The 20,491-nt window shown below is 43.5% G+C and overlaps 1 protein-coding gene across 1 annotated transcript; it reads right to left on the minus strand.

Annotated features, from left to right (window-relative positions):
* Positions 1-13,154: 13,154 nt before the first annotated feature.
* Positions 13,155-18,068, minus strand: LOC110529790 (zinc finger protein 184). Its single transcript, XM_021612322.2, has 2 exons — positions 17,807-18,068; positions 13,155-17,320 (listed from the first exon to the last, which is right to left on the minus strand). Exon 2 carries the CDS (start codon positions 17,220-17,222, stop codon positions 13,950-13,952), a length of 3,273 nt encoding a protein of 1,090 aa, XP_021467997.2. The 5' UTR covers positions 17,223-17,320; positions 17,807-18,068; the 3' UTR covers positions 13,155-13,949.
* Positions 18,069-20,491: the final 2,423 nt, after the last annotated feature.

The raw sequence follows: 20,491 nt of genomic DNA on the forward strand, positions 1-20,491 counted from the left end.
AATATGTGTAAATGCCTAGTTGGACTATTGCCTTCTCTAGTCGAACATGATTGGTTGGTGACTGCTTGTTGAAAAGGTGTAAACGCTACTATATCCCTCTTATTCCTATGTGTTCTCAGTATGAAGTCCTCTCAGATCTATAATCGTATATCTATGTTGGCGGGGCGGAGGGGTCATACCAGAGAAGAGCGTCCGCATCACAGGCGGTGGGGTGGCATCTTAATTGGGGAGGACGGTCTCATAGTAATGGCTGGAACGGAATAAATGGAATGCTATTGAACACAACAAACACACGGTTTCCATGTGTTTGATACCACTTCATTCTCACTCCATTCCAGACATTATAATGAGCCGTTCTCCCCTCAGCAGCCTCCTGTGGTCTGAATACATAGGTTTGGTTTGCTCCTAGCAGAACACGGCTAGGTGAAGCCATCTCTCTTTCCTTTCCTTTCCTTTCCTTTCCTTTCCTTTCCTTTCCTTTCCTTTCCTTTCCTTTCCTTTCCTTTCCTTTCCTTTCCTTTATTTTACTGAGACACCCCCCCAAGCCTTACAGACACATAACGGGGGCATTTCCTCCTGAAGAATGATCTTTCACGATTGAGGTAATATGAGAAAAATAACTGAAAAAGAGCGCCACCTACTGGTGGTGGACTCCGATAGAGATGCGGGTTTAGATATAGGTGCAACTGTCCCAGTGTCCCGGTAAGAGGACGGAAATGACCATTAAGAGACAGATGTACAGAACACACGTTTATTGCCACACTCAAGACAGGCACACGCACAGCAAACAAGGAGATGACTGATGGGAGTGAATAGTGATAGTAGTTCATGATCATAGGCACTAAAGTCAGGGAGTCCAGAAGAATGATTGTCCACGTGGAAATGTTCAAATGTGAGTTGATGTGCAGGCAGGAGTGTACAGAGGTTGTCTCAACCTGCCCTCCTGGAAACAACTGAATATTTGAGAGGCAGAGTGGGGTTCTGCTGCTCCCAGGCTAGACCATTAATTGGCTGACCAGGTCACATGACACAAGTCAGGAGAGAGTTGCCCCTAGCAACTAAAGTTGCCTCTCTGGCCCCTGGAGTTTCCAAGGGCCAGAGGTGTGAAGCCGGGGGATGGTAGCCTCTGCTGGTCTGGAGAGTTTGTGTCTCTGTGTCCCAGGGCCAGAGAGAGGGTTTGAGTGAGGGTTTTCAAAAGCCGACCCAAAATGTATGAAGTACATTTTTACCTAAAACCCTCTTGTGAGGATGCGGCTTAGTGTGTCCTCTGTAGCCGCACTGTGAAGTCCAGTGGTGGTTGTAGGGCACCAAAGGAGGCGGAAGTCCCGCCGCCTCATGTCGCCACCCGTTCAGTGGCATGGATGGAGCTGGCAGTGAGAGACCAGGTGCTCACAGTGTCTATGAGGCTGGTCTGTCCAGCAGGAGTCATGGGGTTCCAAGTTGATGGAGGAGGCCATCCCACAGGGGCAGGCCTGGCGTCCTCGGCTGGAACAGGTAATGAGTGCTGGTTAGGTGGTGGCTCTCTCATGGAGCCTGCATGGTCAGCCAGGTCCGGAGGCAGACCCAAATCTGGTCCGGCCGGTGGATCCAAGGCTGGCCCTGAATCTGGCGAGGGTGTTGGGCACAGAACAGGAGTGGGAGGCGGACCCAAGACTGGAGCTGAGTCAGCTGGTTGGTCCAGGACAGGGCCGGACATTTGACCTAGGATTGGGTCTGGCGATGGGCCCAGGTCAGTGCTGGACTGGTCTTCCAGGACCGCTCTGATGCTAGCAGGTTCAGGAGAGATAGTGAGGGCTTAGGGGCTGGATTGGACACCACCTGCGACTCAGACTGTAAAGTGGGCTTCGATGTCAGATACAGGCCAAGCAGGTCTGCGAGAGCAGAGGATTGTGTAGGGACCAGCACTGGAGTTGAGTCTGGGTATGGCTGGTCCAGTAGAGACACTAGCAAGAGTCTGCTGGAGTGTCTGTTAAGGTGCTGGCTCGGGTACCAGCAGCTGCAGATCTGGTCCTGTAGGTTGATTAGGCTGCAGCACTGGCAACGGCTCGACTGACTCAGGTGCTGCTTGCGTTGAACTGGTGCTGCATGCGGCTGAACTGGCTGGTTGCTGTATCGGCAACCGTGGCACCCAAGCCGTTTGAGGCTGCTGCACTGCCTGGTACACAGTATACGGTTGGTCGATCCTGTGGTACTCAGGGACTTGAGGTGCAGGCCAGGTGTTGGGCTGCTGCCAGTAACCAGGCGGAGGTTGTGGAGCTGGTGAGTTCTAGACTGGAGGGGGTCTCAGGACCACTGCTGCAGGGCCTCTATGCCTGCATACTGCCGTGAGGTAGAGGTGATGGTTTGAGAGAGGGTTTTTAACAATAACTTCTAGTGTTCACTGGCCCACAGGCTACTTTAAAGAAGACCTGAATTATTTGTGCAACTCTGACTTCGTTTTTGTTTGTGGACCTTTGCAACCTTTGGTCAAACCAAAGTGTGTGGTCCTTTATAGGCCTATGTGGGGGTTCTTGATTGTGTTTGTGTGGAAATAAACAGACACTAGCACAGACGTTAGCAATGATCACCTGTCTTCCTATTGTTTCCTTCCTTCAGTGTCCCGCTGCTCTCAACTGTGGCTGAGGATCAGAGTGGTGGTGGTGTCTGTCTCTCTCTGTCTTTGTGTGTGTGGCTGCTGTGGGGGAGGTGTTGGTGGGGGTACTCCTCTGGGGCAGCTGCTGCAGGGTCTAACAGAGTGACAGGGGGACATGGGGGGTTATGGACCCCCTCTAACGACAGACGCTAGACCCTGTGCAGGCAGCCAGGCGGTAGGAGTGATTCACCAGAAGAGGGGCCCTGACACCGGACATGCCTAGTTTGGTAAGCCATCTGCCAAAGACTGCAAAATGGAGGGCAATTCCCAACTTGGACAGGCAGAGGGGAAGTGATTGCACACACTATATTGAGCAGTGATTGTTTCACCAAGCATATCATTTATGGCTAGGCCTCTTTAAAGATGCACTTTACTTAACAAAATGCACATCTCAATATGTGGCCTAGGTATGACATGGAATGGCACAAGTTGGGGGGTGGGCATTCCTCTTCTGTACTCTATTGTTCCTAAAGCAATTTGGAGGCCCGATGACATCAGAGTAAACCCATCAGACCAACTTGAATAGCCGACTCTTGAAAAACATGTATATTTTTTACCCTCTTAAGTGTGTGTACATTACTGTATTCATACTTGGGATATTGTTTTTCAATGGGAAAAGTCAACAACAACAAAAATAGCAGGAGTGCGTGGCTAAACGCAAACCAAACCTGAGATGAAATCATTTTGAGAGACGACATGACATGAAACGTTCATACGGGGAGATACGTTTTGCAATCGTCCTTGATTATTGTATTCGTGTTGACATGAGTCAGCACTTCTTTACCCGAACATTTATATAGTTATCTGTCGTTTTCTTTTTATGCAGTTACACTGTAGACATGGGACATATGAACATCATCATAGAGAGATCAACATTTCCAAGGAGAAACATATGATAATTTTCTTTCAGAGTACATGTTTAAAATTAGATTTGTTGAAGTAGTCTTTTTGTCTTTAATGGATGGCATATTGTATAGTACGCTTATAAATGAGTCATTAACGTCATGAGACCCAAACTGGCTGACTTATAGGAGGGCTCAGCATAGTAATGAGCAACATGGCTAGCAAGCAGGAAGCCCTCCAAACATAAGCCCACGTTGGTGAGACGTTATGACTTGGCCACAGTCCATCCCTCACATGGTGTCACACTGAAACAATTCCTGTGGTCTAGTGGCCTTTAAACAAAATACCCCCAAGACCAAGCTCATGGGCCCCCAAGCCCCGGTCCTTTCAAAAATACCCCTTAGAAATCTCATTCTCATCCCGGTCCTGGGGGTCAAGTCTCCCTCACCAGCACACACTTACTCTGCTATTAATACCTCCTACACAAATACACAATAGAGGCCCCTCGCTGGAGCTGCGCTGTGGGGCTCACAGGCAGGCCTTGAGAAGGAGAGAGGGTGTGTGGGTGTGAAACTTCATCATCATTATTTGGCTTAAGGTTCATGGGACTTGGCATGGTGACAAGGTTAGTCAGGATGGGTCAGACGCTGATTGGGTGACGTAGGAGAACGTTTCTTACAGGCTACACAATGCTTGGGTGTCCATTGGCACAACTACAAGGACTCTTCGTTAGAGACACATCGAGTAGGAGGAGGATATGTTTCACACAGACAACTATGTTTCTCACAACATACATTGGGTAGCTGTCACTGAAACATGTGCACACATTTCAATGACACACAGTTCTCTGACTAAGATCATAAAATGGTGTCAGAAGTCCTTCAACCTCGTAAAATACACTGCACAAAAATGTAAACGCAACATGTAAGGTGTTGGTCTTATGTTTCATGAGCTGAACTAAAAGACCCCCCTAAAATGTTCTATACACACAAATTTGTTAACATCCCTGTTAGTGAGCATTTCTCCTTTGCCAAGATAATCCATCCACCTGACAGGTGTGGCATATCAAGGAGCTGATTAAACAGCATGATCATTACACAGGTGCACCTTGTGCTGGGGAGATGGAAAGGCCATTCTAAGATGTGCAGTTTTGTCACACGACACAATGCCACAGATGTCTCAAGTTTTGAGGGAGCGTGCAATTGGTATGCTGAAAGTAGGAATGTCCACCAGAGCTGTTTCCAGATAATTTAATGTTCATTTCTCTACAATAAGCCGCCTCCAATGTCATTTTTGAGAATTTGGCAGTACTTCCAACCGGCCTCATAATCGCAGACCCCGTATAACCACGCCAGCCCAGGACATCCACATCCAGCTTCTTCACCTGCTGGATCGTCTGAGACCAGCCACCCAGACAGCTGATGAAACTGTGGGTGTGCACAAACAAAGAATTTCTGCTCAAACAGAAGCTCGTCTGCTTGCTTGTCATCCTCACCAGGGTCTTGACCTGACTGCAGTTCGGCGTCGTAACCGACTTCAGTGGGCAAATGCTCACCTACGATGGCCACTGGCATGCTGGAGAAGTGTGCTTTTCACGGATGAATCCCGGCGTCATGTGGGTGAGCGGTTTGCTGATGTAAATGTAGGGAACAGAGTGCCCCATGGTGGTGGTGGGGTTATGGTATGGGCAGGCATAAGCTATGGACAACGAACACAATTGCATTTTATTTATGGCAATTTGAATGCACAGAGATACCATGATGCATTGACGTGCCATTAATCCATCGCCATCACCTCATGTTTCAGCATTATAATGCGCAGCCCCATGTCAAAATAATCTGTATAAGGGCCTCCCGGGTGGCGCAGTGGTCTAAGGCACTGCATCGCAGTCCTAGTTGTGCCACCAGAGACTCTGGTTTCGAGCCCAGGCTTTGTCGCAGCCGGCCGCGACCGGGAGGTCCATGGGGCGACGCACAATTGGCCTAGCGTCGTCCGGGTTAGGGAGGGTTTGGCCGGTAGGGATATCCTTGTCTCATCTCGCACTAGTGACTCCTGTGGCGGGTCGCTAGGGGCATGGTGTTTCTCCGACACACTGGTGCGGCTGGCTTCCGGGTTGGATGCGCGCTGTGTTAATTAAGAAGTAGTGCGGCTTGGTTGGGTTGTGTTTTGGAGGACGCATGACTCTCGACCTTCGTCTCTCCCCAGCCCATACGGGAGTTGCAGCGATGAGACAAGATAGTAACTACTAAAAACAATTGGATACCACGAAATTGGGGAGAAAAAAGGGGGTAAAATTCAAAACAAAAAACAAAAAAAAGAATCTGTATAGAATTCCTGGAAGTTGAACATTTCCCAGTTCTTCCATGGTCTGCATATTCACTAGACATGTCACCCACTGAGCATGTTTGGGATGCTCTGGATTGATGTGTGCTACAATGTTCCAGTTCCTGCCAATATCCAGCAACTTCAGAGGTGTTGGAAAACCTTCCACAGGCCACAATCAACAGCCTGATCAACTGTATGGGAAGGAGTATGTCATTGTCAAATGGTGGTCACACCAGATACTGACTGGTTTTCTGATCCACACCGCTACTTTTTTTAAATGTCTGTTACCAACAGATCTGTATTCCAAGTCATGTAAAATCCATAGATTAGTGCCAAATTATTTTATTACAATTGACTGATTTCCTTATATCATTGTAAATAAGAATTTGTTCTTAACTGGCTTGCCTAGTTAAATAAAGGTACAATATATATGTACTGTATATATGAACTGTAACTGAAATTGTTGCATGTCGCATTTAAATTTTCGTTCAGTGTATAAAACAGGAGAGATTATTTCACAGAAAATAATAATGTTCCTTGAGTTTTATCGGGGTTTAAAGTGATGAAAAGTAGCTAACAGCTCTCTAATGTCTCGTCATTGAGCAGAGTGAACAGCGCACAGGATCGTGTGACAGACAGAGAGGAACAGCTAATGGATTTACTAACGGAGGAAGTTATTTCTGATTTCGGGCAGAGCCTAAAATTTGGCAAAAGCAATTGGGCCTAGGTAAGGTAGGGTCTGAACGTCGCGGGCATGGGTAGGGCTCTGTGCTTAAAATTCCAGCCAGGTAATTACAATTTATTTATATATTTCCAAACCTGTATGTGTGTGTGTGTGTGTGTGTGTGTGTGTGTGTGTGTGTGTGTGTGTGTGTGTGTGTGTGTGTGTGTGTGTGTGTGTGTGTGTGTGTGTGTGTGTGAGAGCGAGAGAGGAGGAGAGTGTGTGCATGTTGTGTTTTATTTTTTCCTTGTCAGCCACCCATCTCTGCTTTTCGGCTTCATAAAAAGCTGAGGTCTGGAACTCCCCCAGGTCATCTCTCTCTCTCTCCATTCTTTGGCCTTGGTTCCCTGACCACTCACCCGGAATGTAATTCTGCTGCTCTTTCGATCGCTACATACATTCATTGTGGAGAACAAACATCAGTTTGGCCGAATCAATGTGGATGGGTAGCCAGGGAATGGCCTTGATACATTTTTAAAAAAGTGCGTTTGCAGGACACTAATAAACATATTTGCCTGCCACTCCTGGGAATCCTGCACATACTGTACGTTAAGGCTGTTGGGGCCCTGTTCCAGCTCCAGATGACCAAAAACTGCACACACTCCCAGAGGGTTGCAGGTCTGCCGACTTCCTTTTCGTCACACATTTTAATCAGAGACATATCCAATAAAACAAAGACTTGGCTTTAAATGTGAATGTACTTCATTGCACACAATAAACTCAGGAAAAAAATCACACATCATTTCCTCAAACTGTACATGTTAAGCAATACCGTATTACAATATTATCAATCACACTGTGATTTGATAGATAGAGTAATAATGTAGATATTTAGAAGGGATATGTGGCCCTAGATATCTCCAATCCTCTAATAAAATGGAGAATGCATAAAATAAACAAGTAATGAACATTTATTTACATTAGAGAGAGAGAGAGAGAGAGAGAGAGAGAGAGACAGAGAGAGATGTGTTTATTTTTCCTTGTCAGCCAATCTGTCTCTGCTTTGTCAGTCTTGACAGGCCCGGTGCATGCACTTCTTGATCATTGTCATGAAGCCACATTCGTCCCACTTCCGTTAGAAGTTCAGTATGAGAAAGTGTAGGCTGTATAGAAATAATGATGCTCAATTTGAGAAATCATTCAACTAAATAATGAAGGTTTCTATCATTCTAATCAAGGTGTAGATTACATCTCACATTCCAGTGTTTCAACTTTTAAACAAAGCTGCATGGGATTTCCGTTAATGCGACTCCGTGCAGCCAATGGCATTGTCCGCTTTAGGTATAATGCCAGGAGCCGCATGTGACCAGCTCTAACACAGTTCCTCCTCAGACACCGCCAAAACAACAGCTATGCAGATGTCGACTAAAGCGGACCTGATTGAACAGAGCCTCAAAGAAGGGAGTGTGTGTGATAATTACCTGTATCACCTGTCGTGGTCAGTGTAACAGGTGCAGGGGCAGACGACAGCAGCTGTGAGGGTTGAGTTGGTAGGGGTATCAGATCTACAGAAGAGAGGCACAATTTAAGTGATTGTGTGTGTGTGTGTGTGTGTGTGTGTGTGTGTGTGTGTGTGTGTGTGTGTGTGTGTGTGAGTGTGTGTTAATTACCTGGCCCACATCACACTTCAGGCCTGGAAAAGCTCTGTTACCCACCGAGCCTGGTTGATAGATATCAAAGATAGAAACAATATTATTTTAAATGACAAAGCCTTGACTACTCACTAACCTAAATTAAGTATGTGTGTGTGTGTGTGTATTGGGCAACCACGCAGCAGACTTCATTTTTCCAGTTGCTCATTGTACTTGCACTTGCAGTCTGTAGTGTGTGTGCGTGTCTCTGGTTTATTGTGACTCAGAAGTGTGTCAACCTTGTAGTAGGACATTCAGTGATTAGCTTTGGAAACAATTACTATCAACAGCGTACAGTAAAAACGATATCAAACATTCAGATCTGGATTGACAGGTAGGTTTAGTCATGCGAAATTTAGTCTACACTCAAGTTGAATAAAGGATGCAGGACCTGAGCCCTAGGACCATGCCTCAGGACTACCTGGCCTGACAACCCCTGTCCCCAGTCCACCTGGTCGTGCTGCTGATGCAGTCTCTGCAGTTACGGAACCCTGACCCGGTCAGGGCTCACTGGACGTGCCACCTTGTCCCGGACCTGCTGTTTATAATTTCCACCAGCACAGCCAGAAGAGGACTGGAGACCCCTTGGAGCCTGGCTCCTCTTTAGGTTTCTTCCTAGGTATCTGCCTTTCCAGGGAGTTTTTCCTAGCCACTGTGCTTCTATATCTGCATTGTTTGCTTTTTGGTGTTTTAGTCTGGGTATCTTTAATGTAAAGTTAATTGTATTGATTGATTGCCTGTATATGCTTCTATTCATGTCAGTAACTCTAAATCTAAATATGACTTTGGAAGGAATAGGAAATTGTACCTTAAGCCAACACTTTTTCCTGGTCTTTCCTGCTGGGGACAGGGAGCTTCAGGTTTGGAAATTAGGAATATTAACAATAATTAGTGCCCACATTTATGAATGATATTCAATTTTGGTTAGCTGTGTATCTCTGATTTGAGAATTGCTGATGATCTACAACACATATTTAGAAGCAAGTTACAATGCAATGTTTTGTTAGCACAGACTGGAATAGGTTCTGGGATTCATCCGATGGCATTTCTGAGCATTCCACATCAGTCACCAGCTGCATCGACAACGTCGTCCACAGTGACCGTACTTACATATCCCAACCGGAAGCCATGGGTTAGAGGCAACAGCTGCAATTGAGCTAAAGGCTAGAGCTGCCGCTTTCAAGGACACAAACTCAGACAATTATAAGAAATCCTGCTATGCCCTCCGACGAACCATCACTTCGAGCCAGAAGTGTATAGCGGTTGCAAGTTCGAATCCAGCGATAGTGTCACGCCCTGATCTGTTTCCCCTGTCCTTGGGCTTGCCTCCACCACTCTCCAGGTGTCGCCCATCTTCCCAATTATCCACTGTGTATTTATACCTGTGTTTTCTGTCTGTCTGTTGCAAGTTCGTCTTGTTTGTTCAAGCCTACCAGCATTTTGTCTCAGCGCCTGGTTTTCCCTAGTCGCTCTTTTCCTCATCCTCCTGGTTTTTGACCTTTGCCTGTCCTGACCCTGTACCCGCCCACCTGACCACTGCCTGTCTCTGACCCTGAGCCTGCCTGCCGTCCTGTGCCTTTGCTCCACCTCTGGATTACCGACCTCTGGCTGACCTGACCCTGAGCCTGCCTGCCATCCTGTTCCTTGGCCTCTGCTCTGGATTATCGACCCCTGCCTGCTGTGACCTGTCGTTTTCCTACCCCTGTGGTTACAATAAACATTGTTCCTTCACACAGTCTGCACTTGGGTCTTACATTGATTCCTGACAGATAGAAAGTTAATTTTTTTGTCTTAAATCTATCCAAACCTTAACCCTTACCGTAACCATTTGGAGTTAATGCCTAACATTAAGAAATTGGAGTTAAGGCCTGAACTTAACCTTAAACACTTCGAAATTTGACATTTGAGAAACATGGATTCATGTCTAATTCTGACATGAGACTGTGAGAGCTGGTAGCAAAATTCATGCCCATGCAGGGCTATACTCTGTGGGCTCAGACAAAGTGCATTGCTCAGCAGGTCTGAAACGACATTGGAGTATAAACAGTGCAGATGATGTCAAAACCTCTGTGGGTGGCTGAATCTTAAAGGTTTATCCCTTTTTTGTTAACCCGCGAAGAAGCGATGTGAAGCTTAGTGCTCACGGCCCTCTCTGTAATCTCAGCACATTAAATATGCAGAGAGAAGAACCATGCCTCCGTGACAATTATGCTGAGAGGAACTTTTAAATAGTCTCTGCTGTGTGTGTGTGTGTGTGTGTGTGTGTGTGTGTGTGTGTGTGTGTGTGTGTGTGTGTGTGTGTGTGTGTGTGTGTGTGTGTGTGTGTGTGTGTGTGTGTGTGTGTGTGTGTGTGTGTGTGTGTGTGTGTGTGTGTGTGTGTGTGTGTGTGTGTCTGTATGCATGCATGTTAGTGTCAGAGAGGCACTTTAAAGAACTAGTGTGAATCAGTCATTTTAAAGAGGGGGTTAGAGTTACTAAGTGTGCGCATGCAGTGTCAGGTAAAACTGTAGAAATTGCAAGTGGCACTTTAAACTAAGCTATAGTTTGACTGCACTGCACAGCAGAGCACGAGCAAATGGCTCAGTTTCAAAATGATAGTGATCAATATAGTGATGCCCGAGCCCTGCCCGTACCCTAGTTATTGATTCAAACCCGATTCATAATGTCGGGGCCCGTTGGGCTCGGTTCGGGTAGCAGAGCTCTGCCACAGAGCGCTTGCCAGCCTATCGCCGATGCTGTCAGAGTGATACATTTTCCCAGCTCATAATAAATACATCAGTCCCACTTTCCCATTCGCCTGAAGTTATTTTAGAACCGTCTTGCAGCTTCATGCAGCGCTGCTCAACCAATGGCTGATGGGAACAGGATGGGAGAACCTGAGAGATGGTTGGTCGGTACTCCTCCCTCCCTCCTCTGTCAGACATGAACTGGTTACTGTGTAAACATGAAGGACTTAAAAGGCTTTTAGGGCACTGAGGCGTCAGACAGACAGCCAAATGGAGGGATGCATGAGATGGGATGTACTGTTTTGTCATCAATACAACAGTATTGTACGTGGTCTGTATGTGAAAGAGATGCGCAAACTCAATCTAGAACTACGTAGCTATACTGAGTGCACAAAACATTAGGAACACCATCCTACGATTGAGTTGCACCCCGTTTTGACCTGGACAGCCCTCAATTCATCGGGGCATGGACTCTACAAGGTGTCGAAAGAGTTCCACAGGGATGCTGGTCCGTGTTGGCTCCAATATTTCCCACAGTTGTGTCAAGTTGGATGGATGTCCTTTGGGTGGTGGACCTTTCTTGATACACATGGGAAGCGGTTTGAAAAACCCAGCAGCGTTGCAGTTCTGGACACACTCAAACTTGTGCGCCTGGCACCTACTACCATACCCTTTTCAAAGGCACTTAGAATATTGTTTGTCTTAACCATTCACCCTCTGAAAATATATTTCACCCGTCCCCTCCCCGATTGAAGTCAATTGAACAAGTGATCATAGCTTTCACCTGGTCAGTCTGTCATGGAAAGAGGGACACCTAGTTAGTTGTCCAACTGAATGTGTTCAACTGAAATGTGTCTTCGGCATTTAACCCAACCCCTCTGAATCAGAGAGGTGCGGGGAGCTGCCTTAATCGACGTCCATGTCTTTGGCACAGTGGGTTAATTGCCTTGCTCAGAAAGACAGATTTTTACCTTATCAGCTCAAGAGATTCGATCCAGCAACCTTCTGGTTGCTTTTGTACAGTGTAAATCTATCCTTACCGCTCTCCATTTAGTAAACTCTTTCTCTCCATAAAGATCCACCGTGAACTTTCTCGACCTTCAGTCTCTTGACTGTCCATCTACTCATGATGATGAGCCTAATTACGTTTTTTAAATGTCATTTTATAGCTTTTTTTGTTGTTGATTTACAGCGCTTTTAGGTCCTTTATGTAATAAATAGCACTGTAAAAGTGATATAAATCACGATTATCTATCCAATCCTAACAGGTCTCTCCATAGGGTTGATGCTCTCGGTCTACTATAAGGCTATCTAATCCAAGAGGGACTTTTACTGCTAGGATTAGATCCCGTGTCTCCATACACCAGAAGCATGGCAGAGATTATTCCACAGCGCGGTAATCACAACATGACCTCTCAAACGAGGTTCTGAGGACTCTGATAACATTCTGAGTGGTAGGAAGATGTGTTTAATGTACAACTGTGTGTTTCAGAAACAAACAAAGCAGGTTGTGTGAGGGTAAATCCATGGTTCAGCGTAGCATCCTCCGTGTTTTTTTTTTGCCGTTGGTCAATTGAGCCTATATTGAGGTATTTTGAGATATTTTTACGTGGACAGGGAACTCCAAAAATATCTGACCTCCATTACTTGAATTGGAATTTTACTTTCGGGTGCCTCAGTAAAGACCAAAATGTTTCATTTAGGGAGATTTTAATTTAGATACCCATAATGACCTAAATTAACCCCTCTCCCAATCCCTTCCCACATCCCCATAGCGTGATGGCAGGGGGTGCAAACAACTCACCCACAAGCGATATGGATGTATCTACACAAATGAACTGCTCTAACAAGCTTGGACAAAACTGCTATCATTGATTCACATCACATAAAATCTTGTGAAATTCTTAAAGAAACCGTTTGAATCTTGAATGGTTTTAAGAGAAAAAATAATCCCTTTAATCCATACTCTGCAAATCCCTAACAGGTCAATAAGCTTTTTTATCTTGTCACAACATGGAAACCCAGTTAAAGATAACCTCTACATCAGGTTTAAAGACAGTTCAAAAGCTTCCAGTGAGTACACATTTATAAATATGTAAGATGTAAGATGTGTTATCGAAAATGGCAAACAGAAAATGGCATTCTAACTGATAATCCTACAAGTGATCAAAAAAACAGCAATAATTCACGTTAACACCTAACTCGGGATTTCGTGTACCATGTTAAAACTAGTTTATTCCCACACTGACACGTCTCCACATTACACCGTTTAACAGAAGTCAGATGCTCCTTCTCCTCAAAGTGCATCTCAACTAACCAAAACAGAGACATGATGCCATCTTGTGTGAAGGAGTGGTACTGCGAAACCATAATGAAATGACCTGCCAAGTAAGTGTGATCAGATGGCATCGATCCTGTCGTCTGAGAATAAACCATGCCTACCCTCAGTGCCAAATGAAATATTTTCCAGCTATAACCAAATAGCAACATAATGATATGGCCAACCAGAGTATTGCATTGAAGACATTTTTATTAGTGTATACTTCATGTGTGTGAAACAGAAGAACTGACTGCTGTTGTACTTACATATTAATAAGTTATTTACAAATACAGTGCCTTCGGAAAGTATTCACACCCCTTGACTTTTTCCCACATTTTGTTGTGTTGCGGCCTGAATCACATGGGTTCGGATTATTATTATTTTTTTTAGCAATGTTGAATTCAGGCTGAATCAACAAATGTTGTAATAAGTCAAGGGTTATGAATACATTCTGAGGGCACTGTGAATACCAGTATGCGATGCGATAGGCAGATTGTTAGCATCAACTAATACACCACACATAATTACATTAGTACAAACTCAGTGAACCATGTAACGCCATCTATAATAGAAGACACAAAAAGAAACACACAAAAATATTTACTTTTTTATCCGGATGAACATATTCTGCAATCCAAAAAGCTCATGTTGGAGAATAGAGGAGCATGGCAAGGTAAGTAGCCAAAGTAACATGTGAGTGTGTGGAGATCTGTTATTAGTCTTTAAACAGTAGATGACGGTCCCAAGTCTTTTACCTGTGGATTTGCAGGTGTGTCTTTAAATGGCCTGCCTGGGTGAAAGCCTTTCCACACAGTGTACACTGAAATGGCCTCTGGCCTGTGTGGATAACATCGTGTCTTTTCAATTTCGAGGGAGCCTCGAAGCTTTTGAAACAGATGGCGCACTGATACGAGCTCGCCTGTCTCTCTTTCTCTAAATGTCTCGGAGAACACCTGTGGTGATTCAGTTTCCTCTTGGTGGTAAAACACTGACTACAGCCTGCGCAGACGTGAAGGTCGTTGGGAGGTTCTGACTTATATGGAACATTCAACTCTGACCTAAGGCCACCCTCTAACCCGTCCTCCTCTTTAGCACCGTATTGTGAATTAGGTCTATCCTCCAGATACGGAACATGTTGGTTAGCAATAGGATGTGCCTGTTTGTTTTTGGTGGTTTCTTGGTGATATGGATAAGGGCTTAACCAGTTAGGAAGCTGGGGGTGGTTTTGCCGCCCATAATATTCATGCGAGGGAAACTTTTCCACGTGTTTCTCCTCAGCAAAATTCCAGTTATTCTCTGACTTCATGCTTTTCACGTCTTCTGACTGTTCAGGGGTTGGGGTTGGTTCATGCTTTCTGTGGATTTCTGTTGATTGGTTTGCGCTTTCTGTTAAACAGAAGTGATTGTATGATTCACCACCATGACCATTTTGTCTGTAATTTCCAAAACCTTGACTTGGGCCAGGTTCATCTTGATGAAGACCTGCTGCAAAGATGTGTCCCTCCGAAACAGTCCCATCCTCTAGGGGAATAATGTCCAGTTGAGCCAAGTTGATGTTCCTCTGTTGTTCATCCCCATGCAGTGTGGCCTTATTATAGTGGACCTTCGCGTGAGACTGTAGATGGCAGAGTTGTCTGAAGGACTTACTACAGACGGTACATCTGAAAGGCTTGATGCCCATGTGGACTAATAGATGTCGGGAGAGTTTAGAAGGATAGTCAAACTTCTTCAGACAGGCCATGCACTGGCACACCCCTGATTTCCTAGATGCAACAGGAAGCAGTGTTTGGCTGTCGACGCCGTTTGTTGGGGGGCAGTTGAACTGAGCTAGAGGGACAGCAGAGAGACCACTGCCACTCGATAAAGTATTTTCACTTCTATTACGGAAGACTACGTCCTTTCCATTTGAACATGGGGTCCTTTTCAGTCTTGATAAAGACTTGGTCTGCCTGTCTTCATTATGACTAATAGAGGGTTGAGCCTCTTTCCCTTGTTCATGAACAGACTGGTGCACCTTCAGATGAGCTTTTTGTCTAAACGTTTTGGGACAAGTGGGGCACTGATAGGACCTTTGTCCTGTGTGAACCAGGGAATGCCGCTGTAGCTTGGATGGAGCGCCAAAGCGCTTTGAACAAACTGGGCAACAATAGCGCCCTCTGCCATGGATTGTGGGTTTCTTTTGTAAGATGCAACTCCTTTGTTTAGATTTGCCTATTAGTGAATGGTGTGTCGGTGTGCTGTCAAATACATCACTGGTCTTCTTGTAGTCTGTCTCATGTCCTTGTCTGAGAGATATTGGCTCTGCTGAAGACTTCCTGTCTGTGTCAGTGTCCAGTCCAGGTAGCAGCTTCTCACTGGGGTTCCATGCAGGTTGTTGAGCACCATAGTTGGAGAGACTGTCAGTGGAGCAATGACTGAAGGTAGGCCTGACAGGTAAAACATACTGGCTTAGGAAACAATCAACTTCATTGATGCCTCTGCTGGCTTCCCGAGGTTGAGAAACTTGGTCTAAATGTTCACTTTGATTTCTCTTCACCGCAGAAACAGGCTTGTTCTTTAATATAATATCCCCTGGTTGGTCGGGGGTATCTTCTACTCTTTTCGAAAAAAAATCACTTTTTATGTGGTGGGCCTTCATGTGAGTCTGTAGATGGCAGAGCTGCCTGAAGGACTTACTACAGACGGTGCATCCGAAAGGCTTAATGCCCATGTGGACCAACAGATGTCGGGAGAGTTTGGAGGGATAGTCAAACTTCTTCAGGCATATCATGCACTGATTTCCCCTTACCTTACGCGTGCTTGTATGTGTATGGTCTGTGCGATTAGACACAAGCAACTTGTTTCTGTTGTCTGAGGAGCGAGTGAGGTCAATGTGCTCCTGTGATGCATGTTTTACACCATCATGCAATATTTCTGATAAGTTGTATAAACCTTCAACTACATCTAGTTGTCTCTTACCATTCAGCTCTGTGTTGTACGTTATAGAACTTTTAGAGTTTTGGAAATATACTTTGGAAGCACAATTAGTTTGAGGGGGAAGGTAGGCCTTACTTGTATTATTTAACTTACGAGGGTACACAGCAGTCTCTGAAACTTTATGAGTTTGTTGGTGGACTATCAAATGTCTCTTCTGTTTAAATCTCCTTCCACACATGATACATGGATAGTTCCTTGGCCAGGTTTTTGACCGCTGGGGTTGGGAAATAGATATGAGACTTTGTCGTGGTAGTGAAGAGTTCCGCGACTTGGCGACCCCAGAGTGAATGCTGTAGTGTACCTTTAGATGGGCCAGCTGCCTAAAAGCACGTCGGCATAGGTAGCACTGAAATGGTTTCTGGCCTGTGTGAATCAGGCAGTGCCTCTTTAATTTGGACGGGGCGCTGAAGCACTTAAAGCACTCAGGGCATTTATGAGAGTTTGAATTCTCAATTATTTTTGTATGTTTGGCCACTGTTTCATCTCTGGAGGATCTATCCTCATGCAGTGTCTGTTTCTCAGGTTCACTCCAGTCATCGTGGTTCCTCGTTGCCTCGTCTTTTATGTGCTGCTTCTCAAACCTCTCGACCACAGAGTGTAGGCGATTGAGTTCAGTGGTGCAGCGAGAGGAACAGAGAGATTTTTCCTCAACTCTGTCGACAGGTGCAGTTGGACTGATGCCCACCTCTGCACCAAATGTGTCCAAGGAGCCTGTCTGCAAACATGCATTTGAGTTATCTATCTTTATAGGAGGGTCATTTTCATATCCACTTGGATGAAAGCTAGACTTTACATTGTTCTTCCGTTCAATATGTTTTGGATAAAGGTGTGTGTTAATATGGAGTTTCAGGTGTGCTAATTGCCTAAATGCCTTTTCACAGAGGTGACACACAAATGGTCTTTGTCCTGTGTGCGAAAGGATGTGCCTCTGTAGTTTGGATGGAGCAGAAAAGCATTTCAAGCATGTGACACACTGATAATTCTTGCTTTGTGGCGTCTTCTCCATAACGCCGAAGGCCTCCTGTGTTCCATGATGCCTGGCTAGCATTGTGTCCACTAACAATATAGTATTATTTCCACTCGTAGGATGTTATCCTTCTAGTTCCTCTGTTGTACAGCCCAGCTGCCAATATGGGAGGACAACATCTGTAGTGAACAAATCATTTAGTCATTTACAAATATTGTAAAATATTATAGTATTTGTAAACTAAATTGCCAACATGGGCTACCTTTATATGCAATAAATTATATCGAACAGAAAACTATTTTAAACATTCGCTAGCCATGTGAGACGAGATTCCCTAAAATCATCCCACTTCGATACAGGTACGACCGGAAGTGACTTTTAGTTGCAGGATAGGAGAACATTTTAGCTAACACAAGCCTTTTCCTAACCTTAACCTAAATCTCATAATCTGACACGTTAATTATCCTAACCTGCTGAGTAAATTATACTAACCTACGGAAAAGTAATTTCCGGTCGTAGCTGTACTCCCTCTAGTAGGAACCTGCTCTTAGGGAATCCCAACATGGGAGGCTGGTTGCTTTTGAAACAGCTAACGTTAGCTTAGCTAGCTACTAAAACATGTATGAAACACAATTCATTGATTCGACTCATTTCTGCCAACTCACCATTTGGCAACCTTTATAAATTGCTAAATCACGTCTAACGAACTAATAATTAAGTAATAAATACCGTTATTATTTTTAATAAACAAAGAATTAGCTTGCTATATGAGCTAACACTTCCACCTTCCTCAAAACAAGCCTTTAACTACCGTCCATGATAAGTGCACGGGCGGAAACGTATTCGCCATTATTTGTTCCCGGTCGTTTTAGCTACTGCAGAATGCAATTCTTTGAACATTTAAATGTGATCAGATTATCTGATTAATCCGATTGTATGCAATAATTGGGGTAGGCTATGGGTTCGATTTGATTTTAGACATTTTTATTTTACAAATGACAAAAGTAACACGCTATTTTATTCGATGAAATTAAAAACTATTTTATATAATACAATATAAACAAAAGAAAAACAACCTAACAGGAAGGCTTTAAACACTCTCGACCACATCGCTCATAAAGGACAGTTTTAACTCAGAAAGACAGACAGTGGCTGTCCCCAAGTTTTTTTTCTGTTGAGGCAGCACAATAAAATATTCAGTAGCCTAATCTGATTTACTCCTGAAAATTCACAGTGACAATGGGTCAGAGCTGCCAACTCTCACGCATTGGCCGTGAGACATACACATTTGACCCTCTTCTCACGCTCTCACTGCACACCTCTTATATTTAAAGTACTTATTTCAAGTAAAAGTACTGGTTTTATTTTTCTAATTAGTCCATTGTATAGTCAGCGCGTACATTTTTCAACTGTGCTCCAAATCGTTTTGAAATTTCGTCCGCAATTTAACTTCACGATCATTGTCCAGTTTTGCTACAGCCAGGGTTGCCAGGTAAAGTTAATATCCAATGACCACTCAAAACCCGCACAAAAGGCATACTAATTAGGCAAAAAAGAAAAACGTAACACAAATTATACAATAAACCCTTTTTCCGTAACGTTATCAAGCCAAATAAGAAGGAATATCGTAGTAACTTGCAATGACGTTAGAAGCTAAATTCGGTATTCCTCAAATTATTATTACTATTATTATTTTATAATTTTTTATATATATATATATATAAAAACAAAAATCAAATACAGATCAACCATTTACATTCTTACATCATACAAAACAGAACGCAGGTATTAACGAGAAAATACTAAAAAAAAAAAAAAAAGATAAATAAATAACAAATCTACTGCAATTGTAATCACTCTGAAAAAATCTTCATGTAATGATTTAGGAAAATGTTATTCTTGTTATTGTTCACCAGGGTTAATGTTTTAATAAGTTGGTTAATTTCAATCAAAAGAATGTGTAATTTTGGTAAAGAATTTTTGAATTTTTGTTTGTGTATAAAGTATTTGGCAACAAGAAAAAAAATAACAATCATTGCAATATTAACATATTATATCTTTCATGTCAAAAACATAGGCAGTGTTCATAATGGTAAATAAGTATTTTGCAATGTTTTCACAAAATTCTGACGCAAATTTATATTCAAAGAACAAGTGAGTCAGATTCTCACCTTAATTTTCACAGAAAACGCAGATATCATCAATAGCCACAAATTTGGATATCATAGAATTACATGGATATATCTTATGTAAAATTTTGAAGTGCACTTCCTTAACTTTGTTTGGTATACAGTATTTGTAAGGCCTTAACCATGCATTTTTCCAGACAATGCCAGGAATAAGCATGTTCCAGAAAAACTTTCCTCTCGGTGTAAGTTGGTTTTGTGAATGAAGAATTTGTCTTATATATTTATTACAACAAGATTTCTCAAGTAAGACCACGCCTTCCAATCTGAGTTCTGGATAAACTTTGTGATCATTCCCAAAATTAAGATGAGTTTTCATAAGTGTAGTTAGACCACTTTGGTCACAGAAATAAACTCTCTGAAAGGTATTGGAAACTCTTTCAATGTTAAAAATGGTTCATATGTGAGAATATTACCCTTGTTGTCGAAAATATCAAAAACAAAGTCAATATTCCTCTCATGCCAGCTGGGGTAGAACAAGGACTTATTCCTTACAGTTATGTCTGAATTATTCCACAAAAGTGCTTTATGTGAGGAAAAATTGTGCAGGAAACATATTTTCCAGGCCATTAAAGCTTCTTGGTAAAACCTAGCCAATTTAGCAGGTAATCTTTCAGGAATATAATTACATTTCAGCAAAAATTGAAGACCTCCCAATTTATTAAACACATTATTTGGAATGAAGTACCATATTGAACAAATATTTTTTCAACAAGTGTATCTTAAAAGTGTTATTTATGTCCACAAAATCCAACACTTTTAGGCCGCCTTCAGCTCTTTTGTTAGAAAGGACAGATTTTTTTTTAGTTTGTGAGACTTATTTTTCCAGATGAAGTCAAGAAAGGTCTTATTAATCTCTTTACAAGTAGCTGGATTTACATATAACGATAATGAGGGATACACAAAACGAGACAGTCCCTCTGCCTTGGTTTTCCTCAAATTAATAATTACTGTGAGCTAGGACATGACAAAATAAAGGAATTTCAATATGTCACAAGAGCAAAGACAATTTGCCCTAATTACACTCGCCAGGTAATTTTCCATCAATGGATGTTTATTTAACTCGTTTGACTACTAGGATTGAGCAATAAGGCACAAGGGTGTATGGTAATTGGCCAATAAACCACAGCTAAGGACTGTTCTTATTCTTGACGTAATGCAGAG

The sequence above is a fragment of the Oncorhynchus mykiss genome, chromosome 8 (assembly GCF_013265735.2).
Source record: "Oncorhynchus mykiss isolate Arlee chromosome 8, USDA_OmykA_1.1, whole genome shotgun sequence".
Lineage (NCBI taxonomy): Eukaryota > Metazoa > Chordata > Actinopteri > Salmoniformes > Salmonidae > Oncorhynchus > Oncorhynchus mykiss.